Source organism: Bos mutus, chromosome 18 (genome assembly GCF_027580195.1).
Source record: "Bos mutus isolate GX-2022 chromosome 18, NWIPB_WYAK_1.1, whole genome shotgun sequence".
Lineage (NCBI taxonomy): Eukaryota > Metazoa > Chordata > Mammalia > Artiodactyla > Bovidae > Bos > Bos mutus.
Window position 1 is genome coordinate 40,659,003 of NC_091634.1, and position 18,494 is coordinate 40,677,496.

Consider the following 18,494-nt stretch of genomic DNA (forward strand, 5'->3'; position numbering starts at 1 on the left):
TTCCATTGAGTTAGTCTTTCATAACACTGACTTTTTCTAAGAATGCAGGCCATTTATGTTGTAAAATGTCCTTCAATTTAAATTTGTGAGATTTCTCCCCGTGTTGGATTCAGCTCATTTGTTTGGGTAGGAACCCTACAGAAGCAGTGCTGTGTCCTTTTCAGTGCATGAAACCAGGAGACACAGAATGTCATTTTGTCCCACTGCTGATATTCACTTTTTAAGCGTAAAAACTTTTGTGGCTCCTTAATTTCTTCTTTCATCTCCTCTTTAAGAACTGCTTCAGGTAGAAATCTCAGGGCACTATTATAATAGCTTTCTTTGGAAGGGAAGGTATTACTGAATGGCTAATATGTAATATCTTCTTTAGTTCTCACAACTGTTCTTCATTCATTAGCATCTACTGTGTGTCATACAAGAAGCAATCCATGGCTTCCAAAAATTTACAGTGTAGGGGAAATACAATTAGAGCGCAGAGGTCAGTGCTGGGAGACTGGGATGCACAACTGCTCTGAGAACATTCAAGAGAGGTGCCTAACTCAGCATGAGGGACCGTCGTCAGGGAGAGCTTCCTAGAGTCAGTGAAGCCTGAGCCAGCTGTGGAAGGTGATTAAGAGTTAGTGAAAGCAAAGGAGAGTCATTATAGCCCAAAGGAATAAAAAGCATGAGACTTTGAGAGAGTGCAGAGAACATGGCTTATTCTCAGAGTCAGAATGGTTTTAGGATGGGCCAAGCCTAGGGCATATGGAGGGAGCCCCAGGAGAAGATTCTGAAATGATAGGCCTGTCCAGAGCATTGAGGCCTCTGTGTATCAGTTGAGGAAGCTGCAGTCTATCCTAAAGTTCTGTGAGCAGCCAGTGAAGATTTTTAAGGGGGGAGGATGATCACTCATTCATTAAACAGGTGGAGTCAGTAAGCATTTACTGTGTCCCCAGCCTTGTTCTGGGGACTGGGAACTTAGCGGTAAGAGAAATAAGTCTCTTGCTTTGGGGGAGCTTACACTCTTACATCACATTTTAAAAGATCTTGTTATCAATAGGATAAAGAATAGAGGCATAGAGATTAGTTAAAAGGTAATTAACCCTACTCTGTGGTTATCTCCACTGTGTAGAAATGTTTTAAATTGCCTTTACCTATAGCTATAATGTCACCAAATTGAGACTAAAAGTAGTGTCCTAGATAAAAATCATTTATGCCAATTACACTCTGAATTTCAGTCATCGCCTGTACTATGTAAGCAATTTAAGATCATTCAGTTTCTTTTTTTCATGTTACAGAATCTGACAGCTCATAGTTACTTTTTAGAAATGTCGATCCTTAAAAGGAATCTAACAGATTTCCCAGGACTTAGACATATTACTCGGTTCTTCCTCTTTTCTTCATGTCTGTGATGTATAATTAATCATAGATTACTTCATTTTGTTTCATTTCATTTACAACATTTATGAGCTTCACTTTGTCAGAACGAAATGCTTGTCCCCTCCTTTCCTCTCCAAAGTGGCATAATTAGTGTTAGCATCTTTTTTAACAGGCTACATAAAGTTTAGTGGCTGGATTAAATCAAGTCATTAACATAATGTGCTACCCAATTTGCCCCTATCTCTCTCTGTTTCCAGGACATCAAAGTGCCACAGAGCACCAGTGTAATTGGGCCTTGCTGGCCTGTCAGATTCCGTCAGCCTGATGACTGCTGCTTTTACTAAAAAGCTTCTAGGCATGATGATTAATGGGGGTGGGGGTGGGGAGGGTGTCTGAGAAATGTAAAACTTTGGACATTTCTCTATGAATATTTTATTAATTTGAATAATCAGAAGTTAACAGTATCAATTTAATATATAATACATTGATTAAAAGCCTTGTTTCAGGTCCTCAAAATAGATATCAAAACTGAAAATTTGCATCTGCCATGGCAGTAAGGAAAAGAGAATTATAATCCTTCTTTCACATTATTTCTAATTTTTACCATTTAAGCAGTGCATCATTCAGATTTCACAACTACATGCATTGCCTTCAGCTCACAGATTTCTTAAAGTGTACCCACAGGTGAGAATGAGAAATCACAGGCTAAAACAGTAACACTCTTTTTTGTGCAATGCATGTTTACATCTTTCGCCATTTCTAACTAACAGCAGTTTTGTAAAAGCTGCCATAGTCAATCGGATTAAAATGCATTTCCACCTGGAAGCCAGGTTCTCTTGAACAAAGTGAGCAGGCATTCCCAGGCAATCACAGTAGTGATGTCCAGCGAAAATGTTTTAAAGCTTTTGCAAAAGACAGAATGCATAAAACAATTCACTACTGTTGGCATTCCTGTATTAAAAGTGATTAAGTCACTTCAGAGTCAAACACGATATCCTATCAGTGGGTAAAGTACACCCCTCCCACTGTTTTACATATAGAAGCTTAAGCTACATAACCAAAAATATTGTATTACTCTCCTGATATTAGTTGCTTTTAAAATTATTTTTAATATTTTGCAACTTAATTATCTCTTGCTGATATACTATGAACTATATACTGCTACATATAGCAGTATATATAGTATATACTGTATATACTAGTATATATACTGTATGTATAGTATATACTGTATATAGTATATAGCAGTATACTCCTTTACACATGTGCATAATATTACATTGTATAGCTAAACTTTATTTGTTTAAATAAGTGCCTTTTCATGGACCCTTTGGTTTCTATCAATTTTTGCCAATATAAACATTTCCAGCTGAAAAGCTTTTATACATAATGTGTGAAAATTACTGTTTTCTGACACCACGCTTTTTGTCAAACTAATGAGTAAGAAATTATATCACTGATGATTCCATTTTAAAAGCAAGCAAAAAGATATATTTGTACATAATGCTTATGTATTTTTATATGAGCATGCAGATCTAACATTGGGGTTCACGTAAGCAAAGGAAAGGCACCTCAGGTGGTTCAGTGGTAAAGAATCTACCTGCCAGTGCAGGAGAAGCAGGAGACATGGGTTCAATCCATGGTTTAGGAAGATCTGCCCTGCTGGAGAAAATGGCAATCTGCTTCAGTATTGTTGCCTGAGAAATCCCATGGACAGAGGAGCCTGGCGGGCTACAGTCCATGGGGTCGCAAAGAGTCGGACATGAGCACAAACAATCAAAGAAAATGTTTGAAAGTATATAATAAAAACATTGTACTGCAGTATCTCTGGGACATGGGTCTGGGCAAGAGTCAGCAAACTATAACCCATGTGTCAAATCCAGCCCTCTACTTATTTTTGTAAATAAAGTCTTATTGGAACACACCACACCTGTCATTTACAGGTTGTTTGTGGCCTCTTCATGCACAAGAGCAGAGTTGAGTATTGCCAACAGAGACCATTATAGCCTGCCGTGCAAAAAATATTTGCTATCTGGCCTTTACAGGAAGGAAGCATCTGCCAACTCCTAAGTTAGGGAATGGGAGGAAACAACTTTGATATTTTACTTTCTAGGATTTATATTGTTGAATTATTTTTAGTGATGAGTATAGACTGCTTCTAGGCTTCCCCAGTGGCTCAGCGGTAAAGAATCCACATGCAATTCAGGAGATGTAGGTAAGATCCCTGGGTTGGGAAGATCCCCTGGAGAAGGGCACAGCAACCGACTCCAGTATTCTTGTCTGGAGAATCCCATGGACAGAGAAGCCTGGCGGGCTACAGTCCATAGGGTCACAAAGAGTCAGACACAGCTGAAGCAACTGAGCATGCACACACGCATAGACTACTTCTAAAAAGGGAATAATTTGTTAGCTAATTCTATACTAAAATGTTAACTAATAACTAAAGAATAGTTTAATATGAATTGTAGAAGCTTTTCTATAAATGTCTTAGAGAGGGTCAATAGAGGGTGAGTCTTTTCTGGTTTAGAGCCATGGATTTCCCAAGTGTGGTCCTCAGACTAGCAGCATCAGCATGACCTGAGAATTTGTGAGTGATGCAAATTCTTGGACCCCACGCTAGACCTAATGAATCAGAAACTCTGAGTCTGGAGCCCAGCAATCTGTGCCTCATCAACTCTTTCATGTTGTCCTGGGATATGCTAAAATTTGACAACCACCTCTTTAGGGAAAGGAGGTAATTCTCACCATGGCTACAAGTTAGAACCACCTAGGGAGCACCTTTAAATGCCAAGGCCCAGGCTCCACTCAGATCAGTTAGACCAGAATTTTCTTTAGAGCTCCCCGAGTGATATCAGTAGGCAGCCAAAATTGAGAGTCTCTATTTTATCACATCTGTTCTCAATGACGGTTAAAGTGGAACGGCATATCAAAATCACCTGAAATTGAGGGTCATTTAAAAAATTCTTCCCTTCTTCACAGTACTGCCATAGTAAGCCACAGTTAATGATGGAGATGTGTCGTATCCCTCAGCTGTATTAGGAAAAAATACTCCAACCATTGCTTTAGAACATGTGGTAACGAGCTTCTGTAATTTGCTGACCATTATAGATACAGTAATTTTCATGGTATATAAAGGAGACAATGTTCTAAAAATAAACACTCTTAACCTCAGCATCATTTTGATCTCCAACACTGAAGTTTTTACTATGTGTATTATTTGTTCAACACAGTATGTTTTAACAGAATATATGATAAAAGAAAGGTTACTTACTGCCACTGATGAAAACTGGATTGTTTGTTTTGTTTGTTAAAAACATTATCACCTTAACAGTTTGTGCTCTTCTTTACTCGTATTTCTCCCAAAGAACTATTATTATTTTTAAAGTCAAAGACTTGTCAATCAAAACTTGCATGAAGAATGGATTTGATTACTAGTAAGTGGAAGCTCTGGAGACTAGTATGAGGGGGCTGCTGCTGCTGCTGCTAAGTCACATCAGTCATGCCCAACTCTGTGCAACCCCATAGACAGCAGCCCACCAGGCTTCTCTGTCCCTGGGATTCTCCAGGCAAGAATACTGAGTGGGTTGCCATTGCCTTCTCCGAGTATGAGGTCTAGGGGACTCTTTTTGAGTCTCTGAGGTGTTTGTGCCTACCCCCATCTTTAATCATTAACCATTCCTACCTACTCGACTTACTTATGGCTCTGTCAGTCCCAGTGCTGTTTGACTTTTTGAACCAAATATTTTGAGCTTGTCTTAGACCTCACTTCAATTAAACTTTTATTCTTAAAGGTCACAGGCATAGATTCATAACCTTCCATTTCCATTTTGTCTGGATTATTATAAAGTACCAAGTTCTTCATAGGCTTTATTTGAATTTATTTACACACACATACATACACAAAACATTTTTATGACAATAAAATAATACTCATGTAAATTTGTGTAACCATTAAGAAAGTAACTTGATAATCCTGTTAAGTTAAATTTCTTATATCTGTCACCCAGCAATTCTAAGAGAACCATTCACATACACAAGAAAACAAAAGGATATTCAGTGCAACATTGTTTTAATTGCAAAAAATTTTAAACATTTTGTTCATCAGTAGAGAAACAGACTCAGTTCAGTTCAGTCGCTCAGTCGTGTCTGACTCTTTGCGACCCCATGGACTGCAGCACACCAGGCTTCCCTGTCCATCACGAACTCCAGGAGCTTACTCAAACTCATGTCCATCGCGTTGGCGATGCCATCCAACCATCTCATCCTCTGTCATCCCCTTCTCCTCCTGCCTTCAGTCTTTCCCAGCATCAGTGTCTTTTCCAATGAGTCGGTTCTTCACATCAGGGGGCCAAAGTATTGGAGTCTCAGCTTCAGCATCAGTCCTTCCAATGAATATTCAGGACTGATTTCCTTTAGGACTGCCTGGTTGGATCGCCTTGCAGTCCAAGGGACTCTCAAGAGTCTTCTCCAACACCACAGTTCAGAAGAGAAACAGACTAGAAATTAATTACATATATAATATAAATGGAATTCTGTACAACAGGTAATATTAATGAGTTAGATTTCAATTATAACCATAAATCTCAAAATATAGCATTGAGTGAAAATAAATTGCAGAATAATTCACAGAGGATGTTATCATTCATATAAAATCTAAAAACAGAAAACAGTTGTTGATCGATATATACATACGTAGTAGAAAATATAAAAGCGTGACTGGGCATGATACATATCAGCTTCCGGATAGTGGTCACTTCTGGGGGAAAGAAGAAAGGGGGGAAAGGAATTGGGAGGGGGCACTTTTCCCTGAATCTGAAATATTTTATTTCTCCCACAATAAAAACAAAAAGATTTAAATCAGATATAGCAAAAAAGTAAAAATCTGTTAAAGATGTTGAGTACTTGAACATGTCAAATTATTTTCTGTATACTTTAAAAAGTTAAAGAAATGCTTGTTTGCTGAAGAATTAAGAATGAAGTAAAACTCACATACAATCTCCTACAATAGTGAGATTTAAATCTAACTGACTGAAACAAGTTCCAAACCTTTATCAGAGGACATTCTCAGTTAAGCAATACTGTGTTTAAGAGCTGTCAAGTTGAATTAAGTTTTTAGAAGCCTAACAATCCAACCCCAGTGTGGCTGCTATGATTGTTGAAACCAGAGGAAGAATTCAGCATGATCTTCTGAAGTAAAACATAAAAAAAAAAGTAAGCCTGCCAATAAAAGCCCAAGTAAATACTATAGAGAAATATGGCCTAAAATGAGAATTATAGCATCAGTCAGGAAGCAGGAGTGGAATTGAGCCAAAATCATGAGAACTCTAATTTTTTTTTCTCTGAGAGTAATACAGGCTGTCATCACATTTCCAGATCATTCAATCACATAAAGTATAGTGTCCATCCATACAGACAACTGAAAGGAAGTTGCACACAGTTCTTATTTGAGAGATTTCTATTACTGCTGCTCACCACAATCAGAAATTTTAAATGCTCTTTTTGTATGCCGATGCTGACATCTGGCTAACTAAGGAGGCTAATAGGGTAACCGGTGAACAGGAGAGGAAATGTACTGAGAAGTACTGAGAGGCCCAAAGCTCGTTCTGGCTAGCTAACGTACTGTATGAGCAGAGTGTTATTCAGAGGAATGACCGCGTGGGTTCCTCTGGCGGTCTTGAACAGACGGTATTCTGCATCCGTCTGAAACACTATGCTTCAGTCACTGTCATGTGAATGAGTATATATATATAAGATATATATATCCCTTCCAGTTCACCTAATTGAACTTTTTTTTCCACTATATCATGATGAGAATTTTCACACAGAGAAGCTGACATGACAATACCCTACCCCTAGATTCTACAAAACTGACCAGTTTTTGAAACAGTATTATTCAATTAAAATCTAGACTGGCAAGATATCTATGTTTTCAACAGTTAATAATCCCCAGCTTCCCAAAATGTAGCAGACATAATCAATATTTGCTAAAGGAGCTGCACTAATAATTGCAGCTTCACATATTTCTGGCAATATATAAAAGATATCCGCAATAAATAGAAGATCCTCAGCATTCCCTTGACTCAATGTCATTAAGTATTTATTGAGAGCCTCCTAAATGCCAGATCCTAGAGAGGATGGTAAAGAGCAAAAGATGAATAAGATATGGTTCTGGCCTCCAGGAATTCACAGTCTACAGAGCGGGGCAGATATGTAAACAAATCCATGCAATCCAGTGTGAGTGAAAAGTGTAGCGCGGGCCCAGAGGAGGAACCAAGTCAGTCTTGGAAATCAGGAGTAATGCCCTCATAAAAGGAGTACATACGTGGCCCAGGGCTTCAGATAAATGGAATTTTGTCTGATACAGAAGATTTCAGATGCAAAAGCTCAGCAATATAAACAGTACACCACAGGTCTGGGAAGTGGCTTGAGTGTAGGGTAATAGGTTTCCAAGCAGAAAGGTGATACCCAATTTGTTTTAGAGAAGGCACTCTGCCACCAGAAGAATAGTTGAGGCTGCAGGCAGGAGACTAGAGGGAGGAGGGCCTCACCTTTCTCACAGCCATGAGCATAGAGCCATTTATTTTTTGAGTGTGTCCCTGATGGCTCAGAGGTTAAAGCATCTGCCTCCAATGCGGGAGACCCGGGTTCGATCCCTGGGTCAGGAAGATCCCCTGGAGAAGGAAATGGTAACCCACTCCAGTATTCTTGCCTGGAGAATCCCATGGACGGAGAAACCCGGAAGGCTACAGTCCACGGGGTCGCAAAGAGTTGGACACGACTGAGCGACTTCACCTTCACCTTCACCTTCACTGATACAGTCAGCAAGATCTGGCTTCCCTAGTGGCTCAGATGGTAAAGAATCTGCTTGCAATGCAGGAGATCCGGGTTCGATCCCTGGGTCGGGAAGCTCCCCTGGAAAAGGAAATGGCAACCTACTCCGGTATCCTTGCCTGAAGAATTCCATGGACAGAGGAGCCTGGTGGGCTACAGACCTTGGGGTCTCAGAGTTGGACATGACTGAACAACTAACACTCTTTCACAGCAAGACTATAATCCCTCTATAACTAAAACAGCCTCATACCACCCATCTGTCTGCTTACAACTCTACCAACCAATTATCTTTTGTGATTCCTTCTGATTTCTCCCCACTTATTCTGTAGTCATTATTGTTGTTTGTTGTTTAGTCACAAAGTCCAACTCCTTTGTGACCCCATGGACTCCAGCCCACCAGGCTTCTCTATCCATAGGATTTCCCAGGGAAGAATACTGAAGTGGGTTGCCATTTCTTTCTCCAGGACATCTTCCTGACCCAGGGATCAAACCTGCATCTCCTGCCTTTGCAGGTGGATTGTTTAACCCTGAGCCACCTGGGAAACTCTCTCTCTGCTAATTCTGTGAAACTGCTTTGTAACTATTGGAAGCTGTTGAATTAGTTCCTTCCTCAGATCGTGTGAGAACATAAAAGAAGTTTCTCTAGAGATAAAAATGAGAAAAGAAACCGCATCTTGTTTTGTCTTTGTATTTCCAGTAGCTGACACAGTGTTGAAATATCTTCAGCTTTCCTTAATTCAGTGAACCACTGAAATACTTAGGAAGTTAAAGGAACAGGAATGAATGATCTATAGGATATGGTGGGTGTGAAAATGGAGATTTGCAAGAATGGCTCCAAGGTCTCCAGGTTGTGGGTGACCAGGTGGACAGTGATGTCATCACCTGAGATAACAAGTATCAGGATGAATGATAGTGGTGGAGAGGAGAGATCGTGAGTTCAGTTTTTACACTAAGTTGGAGTTGTCTGCTACACAGTTGATGTGCTTCTTAATCTTCAGAATCTTTGCATATCATCTAGTTGAAGTTTGGATTCACAGAGGCATGAGCAGAACCAGAATTGTTCCAGTGTTGAAAAAGAAATTGGCTAGGCCGATTAGCCAAAATTTATAATGTTTGGAAATTGTTTATTCAGGGCATGCTTCCCTAGATACATACTATTTGGAACTTATCCCTTTTTGGACTTAGGTTGATTCGTGTAGCCTTAAAGAAACAAAGAAATGATAACTGATAACTCTGTTAAGTTAGAGAATTGAAAAGGACATAATCTAGAGTTAATGAGGCTGGGGTGGTGGGAGGGAAACTAAGAAGAAAAAAACGATCTAGGCCAGAAAGCAGACAGATATCATAAAAAGAATTTTAAAGCTTTTTGGGAGGAGGGGGTAATATAGTGGGTTTCTTTTGGTTTATTTGGTTTTGGTATTCTGTTTGTTTGTTATCCAAGTATCTGCATTTATTTAGTATGTAGACTATATTTTGTATATAGTCTTATTTGACAGCCCAAGTTCGTTCTTGCAGTAATACAAGTTTTCATACCGGGATTGTACAGTTATTATTAATTTAAAAAAACACTTAAATAAATTTGATTCCCCTATTTAAAAGTTAATTTGTCTCTTCATTGGATTCTGTGATAACCAGATTTTAAATTCCTCTCATTCACAATGTGAAAATAACAATGTATACACCTCTTTTGCCTTTGTTATAAGCTGTTTTCTTTTAATTCTTTTGTGCAGAAACAGTCTAACCACAGCACAGCACAGGAATGTTTTATGTTATTGTCATAACAATTCTAAGTTTGTCAAATTACAAGTTATGTAAAAGACTTAATTATGCATTGTGCTGCATTTGAACCAGAAGTATAAAATAGTTTGTGTGTATGCAATTTTGACAACCACAATACATTTTAAGGAAAAATAATATTTAAAATGTTTTCTTTACTATGTTAGTCTTTGGCAAGCAGGAAGGGCTTTTCTGAAGTGAGATTAGACAATAGAGCCAACTTCATTTTTTATGCACGTGAACAGAGAGGGCTTGAGGTTATTAGTTGAAACCGAGTAACCTTTCCAGGCTTTCATCTCTTTCTTTTCAAATTTGAATATGAAAAGCATATTCAAGTCAAAGACCATCACTTTAATGACATTTGGCAGTCATTTGATTTATTAGGTTTTAGAAAAAATTTTCCTTTAAATATTTCATCATACTATGCTAATCCTAGTAATATTGCCAGCTGCAGCCTTGTACCTGTATTAGTGGAGACAGAATGGTGTGGAATTTTCTCTGTCATCCTAGTAAAATTTCCATGAATCTACTGAATAATAAAATAACCTTATTGAAATATTCAGATTTGGGTTTTTAGTTAAAGTGTCTTAGAATACATAATAAAAGAAAATGTCTTTTGAAAGAAGGGGGTAAAATTACTTCATCAAATATTGAGGGGGTTTGCCAGCAATGGAAATTGTTCTTTATGGGAATATTCTTTACAATAGGGTACTTATGCTTTTCAGTTTGATTAATTATATTATATACTTTGAAATATCAAAATAGTAATTGCTATGGTGAAATTACACACTGATTTACATTTGACAATGAATTCCTAAAAGTTAGTTATATAAGCAGGTCTTAGTATCAGGATTTTTAGTATTATTTTAAGTTATATAATTTACAGTAGCATACCTCTGAATTTCATAAAGAGAAATTTAGTAAGGGGGAATAAAGAACAAATTTTAAATTGTAAACATTTAAAATTAAATTCAATGTAAACATTTAACTGAGGAATTATCTTGGTGTGATCTAATTTTTAAGTCATAGTCTATCATTTGTTTTAAATTATTGTTCAAGGAAACATATGACTCACATATAATGTTTGTTACACTAAAATCTATTAAATAAGGATTGAGATGAAAATTACACAAGTATATTTTTTCATTAATTCTGTAAAAATGAGATAATTGTAAGAAAATTATGTTAAATTCAATAAAAATTTGTCTTTTGTTTGAAAACTTATTGCTCATTAAATGAAATATGTTATGGAAGAATACACAAGAGAATGAGCTGTAGCCCTGCTTAATATGGATTCATACAGTTATTTATGTTAGCATAATAGTATAAAGTGTTCAACAGGCTTTGATCTTTGAATAACCAAAACTTTCTCAGGTACCAGAGAGTAAAATAAAAGCAGTGATAAATGCGTATTTCACTACATAGTTTGAAACAAGGCCAACTGATGTGTGTCATTCTGAAAGCAATTGGAGATGAAGATCTCATAATCTTCACTCCTGATGGACTACTAGCGGGTATTTATAGCCTCAAATGTAAATCAGGAGACTATTGCCATGACACTGTTAACTTCAAACCCTGGGGCACTGGAAGCTCATTCTTTCTCTCTCTGTCATGAATAATCTATCATGTGTAACTAGACTGTAGGGTACAATACCTTCCAAAAAAAGAAATCAATGAAGGCCAAGTACCTTCATGTTTTATTTAAAATTGACAGTGAAAAAAGAGTAAAGGATTTTTTTTTTGTTCATTTTTTTTTTGTTTCTTTATTGTGTTTTGTTTTTGCTCTTTAAAAAGCCACCAGAAAAAATCCGGATTGAGATCATAGCCCTTAGCCTTAATGATTCCCGAGTAACTGCAGATGACACTATCCAGCGACTCTTCGTGGAGTGCCGATTCTACAGTCTTCCCGCTGAAGAGACACCCGTGTCACTTCCAAAACCCAAGAGCGGCCAGTGGGTCTACTACAATTATAGCTATGGTAGGTATGGTATTTATAATATAGACTTTTATCTGTGAAGGAAGCCAGAGGAACACGAGAAAGTACAATTGTCTAATGTTCACATAAAATCATGGAAGTATTATCAGAATAGATTAATGAAAGTCAAACCTGTAGCATAAGGATTAAGAAATTAAATTTAAAATTCAGTTGTCCCTTTGTGTCCGTGGGTTCTGCATCTTCAGATTTAACTAAAACACAATGGAAAACACTTGGGGGAAAAAATTCCAGAAAATTCCAAGGAGCAAAACTTATACTTATCATGCATTCACAACTGTTTACATCATAAAGTTTCATAAGTAATCCAGAGATGATTTAAAGTATACAGGGTGTGCACAGATTATATGCAAATACTATGCCATTTCATATAAGGGGCTTGAGCATCCTTGGATTTTGATAGCTGCAGAATCCTGGAACCAACCCCCCTTGACAACTGACTAAGGGACAGCTGTAATGTTTAACTGTAAAAGTTATATCAAAAACAGTGGGAAAAAGATGTTCTAGATCTTCCTGCCATATCATAGTATCAGTAGAAAAATGCCACCTGCATCTAAAGTTGAATTTAATCAAAAAATGTATTTCAAGGGGAATAAAAGTACTAGTTTTTTTTAAATCATATGATGCTAACAATTGAATGTCCTATTTTTTTCCGCATTTCTGCTCAGTATCGTCACACAGATGTTTTTTTACAACATACATGTTTATCTCTCCTAGTGTCTAGATGTTCAGGATTTTAATTGATATAAGTTCTTACAGTATCTTTTCATTTTTAGCCCACACATCCCTTCATAACAGCCGGCAGGTTTTCTGTTTTAAGGCTTTATCACCTATTAGCTAGTTCACATGAAAATCTGCTAGGCCAGTACAGACCCAATAGGCACTCTGTAAATTCTTAGATCAACCAACTTTAGGATGATTTTAAGGATAGTAGGTATCAGTGTATAATTCAGTTCAGTCCAGTTCAGTCACTCAGTCATGTCCGACTCTTTGCGACCCCATGAATCGCAGCAGACCAGGCCTCCCTGTCCATCACCATCTCCCAGAGTTTACTGAGACTCACATCCATTGAGTCAGTGATGCCATCCAGCCATCTCATCCTCTGTCGTCCCCTTCTCCTCCTCCCCCCAATCCCTCCCAGCATCAGAGTCTTTTCCAATGAGTCTACTCTTCGCATGAGGTGGCCAAAGTACTGGAGTTTCAGTTTTAGCATCATTCCTTCCAAAGAAATCCCAGGGCTGATCTCCTTCAGAATGGACTGGTTGGATCTCCTTGCAGTCCAAGGGACTCTCAAGAGTCTTCTCCAACACCACAGTTCAAAAGCATCAATTCTTCGGCACTCAGCTTTCTTCACAGTCCAACTGTCACATCCATACATGACTACTGGAAAAACCATAGCCTTGACTAGACGGACCTTTGTTGGCAAAGTAATGTCTCTGCTTTTGAATATGCTATCTAGGTTGGTCATAACTTTCCTTCCAAGGAGTAAGCGTCTTTTAATTAGAGGGGAGTAAAAAATCTTATCAGGTTGCCATGACCATAAATTAAAACTGCTTATTAAGTTCTTCAAAAGCCCTATGTTAAAACAAACCAGAAAGATGGAGCGTTGTGTTATCTTTAGCAAAATAGGCCATCTCATGCTAGTTGAACACCAATATTTTTTTCTCACAAGGTTTGTAAATTTCATTTTGATCAATATGTACAATCATACTTTGTACCAATAGGGTTGTGAATGCTCATGGTTTGTTTGTTTTGCAACTGGCATTTTTAGAAACATGTTCATTGCTTGAGATAGTAATCATGAGTATCCAGAGATCGGGTCTAGTCTACCTTGTATCAAAAGTTCTTACTAGTTATGAGAACTTGGGCAAGGTGTTTAAATTTCATGATTACCCATTTTATCTATTGAATAAGGTGCTAAGAACCCTTCCAGTTCAGATTCTATCATTCTATGATTAAGAGGTAAGTTGAGAAGTCACTTGGGGAATAAGTAGTGTGGTCAGGATAAGAATCTGATTTCTCCTTCCTATCACTGACCTGATCTAACAGAACATTTCCAAAAACTACCTCACACTTTCTAGAGATCTTTTAACTGCAAAGTATCAGAAAAGTAAGCCATAATCACAGTATTTATTAGTAATGAAAAAACTGTTACTAAACTAATTTTAATGAAGGTACTCCCAAGAAAAGAGACAAGCTCTTCTGTTTTTTTAATTATTATTCATTGTAAAGGTTAGCAGGAGACTGTTTGGTTGAACTGACAACAAAATTGTTTTTTAGAAGTTGGTTATGCATTGAGAAATTTGGCCATGCAGCACAACAGATGTTTCCATTTGCTTAAGGAGCAATGCACGTTATTCTTTGGGGGAAACCTGTGGTACATGCTCAAGTTTCCTGGATTTTGTTCAGTCTCACATGATGGCCTAGGTCTGTTTGGGCTTTTTGTCAGTTGCTAGGTTGGGGCTTCCCTGATAGCTCAATTGGTAAAGAATCCACCTCCAATTCCTGGGTCAGGAAGATCCGCTGGAGAAGGGGTAGGCTACACACTCCAGTATTCTCGGGCTTCCCTTGTGGCTCAACTGGTAAAGAATCCACCTGCAATGCAGGAGACCTGAGTTGGATCCCTGGGTTGGGAAGATCCCCTAGAGAAGGAACGGCTGCCCACTCCAGTATCCTGGCCTGGAGAATTCCATGGACTGTATACCCTTTGTGGTTGCAGGTAGTCGGACACAACTAAGCGACTTTCACTCACTTCAGGTTGGTTAGTTGGCATTCATTTGGTTTTTGGTTTTTGGTTTTTTTATATTTTCCTTTTACTACAAGATATACTACTAACTAATTGGTATTTTAGTATTTCTGATGAATTATTAATAGTCACCTGATAGCAACAAGAAAACCAATAATCTATTAGAATTGAATTCTTTAGAAGTATTTACTATACTTTTTGCAGCTTCTATTTCTACCTATTGAGTTTTGACTATACAGAATTTTCAAGGTTAATTGAAAAGAATTTTAAGGATATTTATATGGTGGGAAGGGAGAGAAATGTACTTTGGGCTTAGAAGCAAGTTAATGCTGTCTTATATCTATTGTATCTAAAAAAACGAAGTCCTAGATCATCGGCAAATTTGAGAAATAATTATTATTAACCTTGTAGAAGGCTTATTTTTCACTTAAGGAAGACATATTGAAAGTGCTTATTTTTAAATTAATATGTTTGCATCTCCTTCCTTGTAGGAGAATTTCCTTGAATCTTTGCTTCATAAATAACTTATCTCATTCATCTAATTATTGTAATGATTTAGCATTCACAAGTTACTTGATATAAAAGGTCAATATAATATAGCCTTACATCTTCCAAATCTTATTAAATGTTAGTGAAAGTAGTTTTATTTCCAAACTGACTTTTTAACTGAGACAGAAAATTTAAAGGCCAGCTAGTACATGCTGTCTCCTATTGGAACACCATTCCAGTTGAGAGGTGAACTGAACCTTGCGATGATTTTACTCTGCAGTATGACTTGAATCTACTCAGAAGGGATTTGTATACTGAGGCCTGAATTAGGTACATAAAATGAGAGGTTTAGACTAGTGATCCCCAGGATTATTCATAGCCTAATTCAGTCTTTATTAAGAGGTGTTAGTACCAGTTTCACATACACAAAATAGATTTTTTTTTAGGCTACTAACACTAGGGGGAAAAAAAGAATCAAAGTTGAATTAACTTGCTAGACATCGGTAGCAAAAACAAAAGTTATATTTTATTGAGCTTGAAAATGTTGCTTGGAGAATGCTGAGAGAGCAAGAGAATAGTTTGGTTAAAAAAAAATAAGATTAATGGTAGAGCTAAAGAATGTTGTCTGGGCTGAATAACATCTTCTAGAGAGCTGACAGTGGGAAGGAAAAAAGATTAATGAAATCGTCCAAAGTTTTTATGAGTCTTATACAGATCTAGGCCTTTAGTCTCTGAGCACTGAACAGTCTATCTGTTGGAACAATTAAAGTTTAATTCAGAAGATGAAAAAGAAGCAGAACTTTAGATTTTGTTACTAATGGGAGGAAAAACTTGGCAAAGATAAGGACTAAGGGGAGATAATACTTTAACACAAAAGTTATCTGAGATTCAAGGTTATCAACCCTTAGCCTGCCAGGTGCCTCTGTCCATGAGATTCTCTAGGCAAGAATACTGGAGGGGGTTGCTGTGCCCTCCTCGAGGGGATCTTCCAGACCCAGGGATCGAACCTGCATCTCTTATGTCTCCTGCATTGACAGGTGGGTTCTTTACCACTAGTGCCACCTGGGAAGCCCCCTTATATAATTAAACTATCTGTATTTCTTTTGCCAAATAACATTGCTAAAGAAAATAGGGATTTCCCCAACCTGAAGAAGTGAGGGATGTCGTTCTGAATTTTGCTTTTTATTGGAGTTGCTTTGCAGTGTTTTGCTAGTTTCTGTTGTATAGCAAAGTGAATCAGTTATACGTGTACGTGGGTTGTGTTTTTAATGGTAGAGAATTCAAGATCACCTCAAGTGTTTGGACTACTGGTTTGTATCTTTTTTGAGACACATCCATTCAGTAAATTTATGTCAAATTCTAGCAAATCCTATACCCATGTGGCTTCTGATGAGAATGAAAGGTAATTATCTTACTTTTTGGAGAGTTCAGATTCATTTCATAATCACCAGGATTGCTTTTTAATGGATATTTTAAGTTTTGAAATGTAGATTTTTTTTTTAACCCACATAATTCAGAATATCAAATGGATATTCTTGGGATCATAACCTGATTAGAGGTAACCTAAGTGTCTCCCACATGTTTAACACACAAAAAAATGTTTACTAGTTTCTGATCCTTTTCAAAAATCAGAGAAGGAGCTGATTTAAAAAACACCAAGGGTCTAAACCTTGGTTCTCAATAGTATCCTGACCAGCAGCTGGGAAGATGTTAGACATGCAGATTCTCAGGCCTTCCCCATACCTACGGAGTTAGAAATTGAAGGTGAGCCCAGTCATCTGCATTTTATCACATCCTGCAGGGATTCTGATGCATATTAAGGACTAAGAACCATTAGGATAGATTAAGTTCCCGAAGGCCTCATTTATACAAGCAGGAGAGCTGTACTTCTCACTTGGTACACTTTTGGAGAACCAAACTCATCAGTGTGTAGCTGGAGTTTTTTCTAAAAGGAAATTTTTTATTTTCAAGTATAGTTGTAAAGTGTTGTATGTTAGTTTTAGGTGTACAGTGATTCAATTACATATATACATACAGATATATATATATATATATACACATACAGATATATGTATCTTTCTTTTTCAGATTCTTTTCCCCTTATAAGTTATTACAAAATACTGAGTATAGTCCCATATGCTATAGAGTAGGTCCCTATTGTCTATCTGTTTTATGTATAGTAGTGTGAATCTATTAATCCAAAACTCCTAATTTATCCCTCGCCCTACCTTTTCCCCTTTAGTAACCGTAAGTTTGTTTTCTCTCTCTGCTTTGTAAATAAGTTCATCTGTCTTTTTTCCTTCTTTTTAGACTCTACATATAAGTAATATCACATAATGCTTGTCTTTCTTTGTCTGGCTTCCTTCACTTAGTGTGGTCATCTCAGTCCATCCGTGTTGCTGCGCATGGCATTATTCCATCCTTTTCAGTGGCTGAGTAATGCTCCATCGTGTACACATACATCTGTTTGCGAGATGTGGTGTATACTGTGTGCACACACACACCCCTCCCACACGTCTTCTTCACGCATCGGTTGATGGACGTGTAGGTTGCTCCCGTGGCTTGACCACTGTAAATAGTGCTGCAGTGAACATTTGGGTGCATGTTTCATTTTGACTTACAGTTTTCTCTGGATATGTGCCCAGGAGTGGGCTTGCTGGCTCATATGGTAGTTCTGTTTTTAGTTTCTTAGGGAAACTTCATACTGTTCTCCATAGTGGCTGCACCATTTTACGTTCCCACCAACAGTGTAGGAGGGTTCTCTTCTCGCCACACCCTCTCCAGCATTTATTATTTGTCGAAAGGAATTTTTGGAAGTGTTCAGTCAAGAGCATTGGTTAAGGTACCAGGTTTAAGGAAGCAATATCCCTTTTAAGAAAGCGTGAAAGGAGCGTGAGGTGGCTTCTCTTGACACAGTGATGGAACTCGCTCACATTTCAGCCTGTGCTAACAGCATGGTTGCAGCTTAAACAACAGGAAGACTTCTGGCCTCATGTGGAATAAGGAGGTTAAGAAGGCAGGCCATGAGGCAGACCTTCCTGGGTTCAAATTCTAGCTCCGCCACTTCCTAGCCATGTTACTTGAGGCAAATTACTTACCTTCTCTAGGTCTGCATGATCGTCTGTAAATTGTGGGTCAGCATGGTTCTTAACAGATGTGATTGCAGTAAGCAAAATATTGAGTGTAGGATGTAGTACATGAATGTCACTCACTAAATGGTGGCCATCACTATTTTTATCTTTGTTAAGAGACTAGGAAATACAGTGTGCTAGTCCTCTTACCTAGAAAATCCCATGCGGA

The 18,494-nt window shown here is 37.8% G+C and overlaps 1 protein-coding gene and 1 non-coding gene across 4 annotated transcripts in view; both read left to right on the forward strand.

The window, feature by feature from the left end:
* The window catches only part of RPGRIP1L (RPGRIP1 like), a 98,878-nt gene that overhangs the window by 67,239 nt on the left and 13,145 nt on the right, over positions 1-18,494 (forward strand). For all 3 annotated transcript variants that reach the window (XM_070388427.1, XM_070388428.1, XM_070388425.1), the window contains one exon: positions 11,761-11,944. In XM_070388427.1, coding sequence (XP_070244528.1) covers positions 11,761-11,944 — 184 coding nt within the window. The remainder of the gene's footprint in view (positions 1-11,760; positions 11,945-18,494) is intronic.
* Positions 7,953-8,025, forward strand: TRNAW-CCA (transfer RNA tryptophan (anticodon CCA)). The gene has a single exon. It is a non-coding gene; the product is annotated as a tRNA-Trp (tRNA).